Genomic DNA, 3,738 nt, shown 5'->3' with positions numbered 1-3,738 from the left:
TTTCACGCGCTCACGCCCGCCTATGTTGGCCAAGATAGGCGCCTGCACGTGTGGGCGCGAGTACCGCTATACGCGTCTGCACGTGTGGCCGCGTATCTTGGCTAAGATACGCGCCGGCACAGAATGACACGTATCAGCCCCGCGCCGAGCTCGATGCGCGGCAGCGGGTGAGGGCGGCTATTCTCCCCCGAGGCAGGCGAGGATACGCAGTCCCTCGTGTCGCGCGTGTAAGTCCCGGTTGCCGTGCGCGCCAGCGCGTGTGGCCGCGTACCTTAGCTAAGATACGCGCGCACGGGCGTGGGTGGGTAAAAACGGGTCACTTTGCGAGGTTTGCCCTCTCTTGCCCCCGGAACACTGTGTCCGAACCCTGAGCGCGCTGGCGTTTGTTGCGCGATGATGCTCCGCGTGACGCGGCCGTCTGGATCGCCAGTCGGCTCTCAGATCATCGTGCAGGACCCGAGCGGCCGCCAGTTCCGCGCGCGCATCCCTCCTGGCGTGGCCGAGGGCGGCGTCTTCCATGTTCGCGTCCCGGCGGCAGCGCCGGCCATGTGGGACCACGCGTACGCCACGCCCGCACCGCGCTCCTCGGGCGGCGGAGGAGGCCAGGCGGCCGTGCCTGGCGGCCTCCCTGTCGCGGTCCCGACGCCACCAGGAGGGAGCGTGCCGATGGGCCTGCCCGTCACCGCCACGCCAGCGCAGCGGCAGCAGCCGCCTCCGCCTCCCTTCTCGCGCGAGACCGACGAGGAGCGGGAGGAGCGCGAGCTCGCTCAGGCGCTCGCCGAGAGCGCCCGCCTCGCCGAGCCGTCTCAACAACCGCCGCCGCCGCCGCCGCCGGCCTCGCCGCCGCATGTCGCGAGGAGGAGCAACCCATCTTCGGGCTGCGGGCGCGCTCTCATTGAGTACGTTTGAAGGGGTGCTGGCTGCTACTAGGAGCAACTCGTCCTTCGGGCTGCGGCCGCGGACGGGTAGCGACGGCGTGACCCGACAGCTCGCCGAATGCGCGGTGTGTTTTGAGGAGCTCTGCTGCTGAGCCGTGCGAGGCACGCCCAGGACACGTCCAGGACATGCCCGAGACACGCCCCGTAGGACCTGTGCGCGGAGCCGTGCGCCGTGTTCTGGGACGCGTCGAGCCGGCGCGTGTGTGGCCACTTGCTGCACTACCAGTGCGCGCAGGAGCTGCCTTCGAAGAGCTTCCCCTCATGCCGCCCCAGATCTCCCCTCACCCCGCCCCATCTCTCCCCAGGAGCTTCCGTCGAAGAGCTGCCCGCTCTGCCGCTGCGACTTCGACAAGGCGGTCGTGCTGCCGTCGCTCGAGCGTCAGCCCGAGGTGTGCTTCCGCACCGCGACAAGGCCCGGACTTGTTTTCTTTTTCTGAGTGTTGGAGTGTCGCCAGGTCTGGTTCCGCACCTGCGACGTCAAGGGGGACGGGTACCTCTCGAAGCAGGAGGTGATCAACGTGCTGCTCTCGCAGTTCCCTCTCGACGTCGACCGCTTCGAGGCCCGGATGGAGGACGCGTGGCCACAGGTGGACCCGAACGGCGACGGGTATTGTCTCGACGGACGAGCACCCTGTCTTTCTTTTTTACGCGGACCCCATGTCTCTTCTAGGGGACGGGTATGTCTCGAGGGACGAGTTCTTTGCCCCCGAGACCGGCCTGCTCGCGCTGGTCCGCGCCAACCTGTCGGACGACATGCGCGTCGAGCCCGTCGAGGCGGCGCCGCCGGACGTGCGGACGCAGCGGAACGCGTGGTTCGACCACTTTGACGAGGATAAGACGGGGTCGCTGACGCAGGAGGAGTTGACGCGCGCGCTCGTCAAGACGTACGCGCTCGGCGCCGACCTCGCCCAGGTCCGCACGATGCGCGACTTCGTCGCGGCCGTCTTCCCGGCCTTCACCGCCGAGGCGACCATCTCGCGCGACGCCTTCCTGCGGCCCGGCGAGGGCCTCGCCGACACCATCATCGCGCAGCTCGACCACCTCTCGCCCCGGCCGTCACCGAGTGGTGTCTGAAGCACGGCCGCCCGTGCTTTTTGAAGACTGACAAAATAAAGAAAAGCGTCGCGTAATGCGCCTGATGGGAGGCCGCGGGGAGCAGACGGTCGCGCTTCGCGCAGGGGTTGAGTTGTGGAGAGTATATGGGCCACGATGTCTCAAATATGAGGGGTTTTGACTCCTCCCGGCTCCTGATGCTATCCCTGGCAGCTCTAATGACCCTGAGGGGTGGCCCGTCTACCGTCTACCGGTAGACCGGGTAGACGGTAGCCCATTTGGTAGACGAGTCTACCGCAGTCTACCGGTAGACCGTAATGAACCTACGACCCCAGTCTACCGGTAGACTTGGTAGACCGCGGTAGACTCGTCTTTTATGAGATCAAATGAACGTCTTTACACACTCATCGGGCGGAACCGCTCACTGCAGAGCGCCGCCCTCTCGCGGCTCTCGAGAGCGAGTTTTCGCCAGACAGCCACACGTCCATTATGGCGCGCGTTCTCGCCGGACGGACGTTCGCCGGCAGGCCGCGAGGGCATCTGCCGGCGCTCGTCTGCCAAAGTGGCGCCAGGGTGGAGAACTGGAGGCTGCATATTCAAACGGCCGAGGCGGCCATCGCGCGGTCTACTCGAGTACCGTTCGGCGGCTGAAAAAGGGGTAGACGAGTCTACCGCGGTCTACCAAGTCTACCGGTAGACTGGGGTCGTAGGTTCATCACGGTCTACCGGTAGACTGCGGTAGACTCGTGGTAGACTCGTCTACCAAATGGTCTACCGTCTACCCCAGTCTACCCCAGTCTACCGGTAGACGGTAGACGGGCCACCCCTCAGTAATGACCAGGATCAGTAGTGTTGTGATAGAGGGTGCCCATACTAGCGCAGGAGCTGCCACACTCGCCCGGACCGTCCCCTTCTGGGGCCGGTTCCGCAGCTCGGGTCACACCAATCCTCGCTACCCAACGCGGCCAAGGATATATCAGCTGGGATATATCCACCGAGAGAGGGGTACGCGAGTACCTGGTGCTGAGCAGTGTGGAGCCGCTCGGCAGCACGGTACACGCACATCGTGCTCTCGATTTACAGCGTTAATCTGCACCCCATGTCACTTGCTCTCACCCTCACTAGCATCTCGCCTGCCCAGTTATTGCTCCATCTCCGAGCACCTCCACCTCCGCCCCGCCCGCCACCGTGGTGGTCGCCGGTGCAACCACCGGTTCCGCAGTCGGCGCCGAAGCCTTCCGCGAGCCCCTCCAACCATATGAGGCTCGCGAGGGTCCCGGGAGACCTCTGGCCGCTCGCCGGCGGACAGCGCGGCGGCTGCCGGGTGGAGCACGGCGCGTATGGTTCGGTGGACGCAATTTTGGGCGTGAGCGAGGCCGAGTGCCAAGCCCTGTGCCGCGATAGTCGAGATTGCCTCGCAACCGACTACCACTTCACTGGCGGGCCCGAAAACATCTGCGATCTCCACAAGGAGCCGGTGCTGCACGTCCTCCCCATGGGCGAGCACGCGTGCCGTATCAAGCCCAGAGCCCTGGTCAAAGTCTTCCTCGGGGAGGCAAAGGCCTTAAACTCGGAGGTGACCCACCTGCCGGCGCCTCCCTTCCCGCGGCCGCCGCCTCCACCGCCGTCGCCGCCATCGCTGCCGCCGCCGCCGTCGCCGCCGCCGTCGCCGCCAAAACCGCCGCCGCCCTCGCCGCCACCACTGCCGCCAAAACCGCCTCCATTGCCTCCTCCGCTGCCCTCCCCC

The 3,738-nt window shown here is 66.2% G+C and overlaps 2 protein-coding genes across 2 annotated transcripts in view; both read left to right on the top strand.

Annotated features, from left to right (window-relative positions):
- Positions 1-393: 393 nt before the first annotated feature.
- EMIHUDRAFT_250387 (hypothetical protein) lies at positions 394-2,012 on the top strand (the record flags this gene model as incomplete). The annotated part of the gene is made up of 6 exons (XM_005757285.1): positions 394-803; positions 931-1,003; positions 1,087-1,137; positions 1,244-1,327; positions 1,394-1,545; positions 1,628-2,012. 6 exons carry the CDS (start codon positions 394-396, stop codon positions 2,010-2,012), a joined length of 1,155 nt encoding a protein of 384 aa, XP_005757342.1.
- Positions 2,013-3,249: 1,237 nt separating this feature from the next.
- EMIHUDRAFT_121535 (hypothetical protein) overlaps positions 3,250-3,738 on the top strand; it is a gene marked incomplete at both ends in the record, with an annotated part of 1,292 nt that continues 803 nt past the window's right edge. The window contains one exon of the mRNA XM_005757284.1: positions 3,250-3,567. Coding sequence (XP_005757341.1) covers positions 3,250-3,567 — 318 coding nt within the window. The remainder of the gene's footprint in view (positions 3,568-3,738) is intronic.

The sequence above is a fragment of the Emiliania huxleyi genome (assembly GCF_000372725.1).
Source record: "Emiliania huxleyi CCMP1516 unplaced genomic scaffold EMIHUscaffold_915, whole genome shotgun sequence".
NCBI lineage: Eukaryota > Haptophyta > Isochrysidales > Noelaerhabdaceae > Emiliania > Emiliania huxleyi.
The sequence above is the reverse complement of the archived record's forward strand: the minus strand, read 5'-3'. Positions and strand labels throughout refer to the sequence as shown.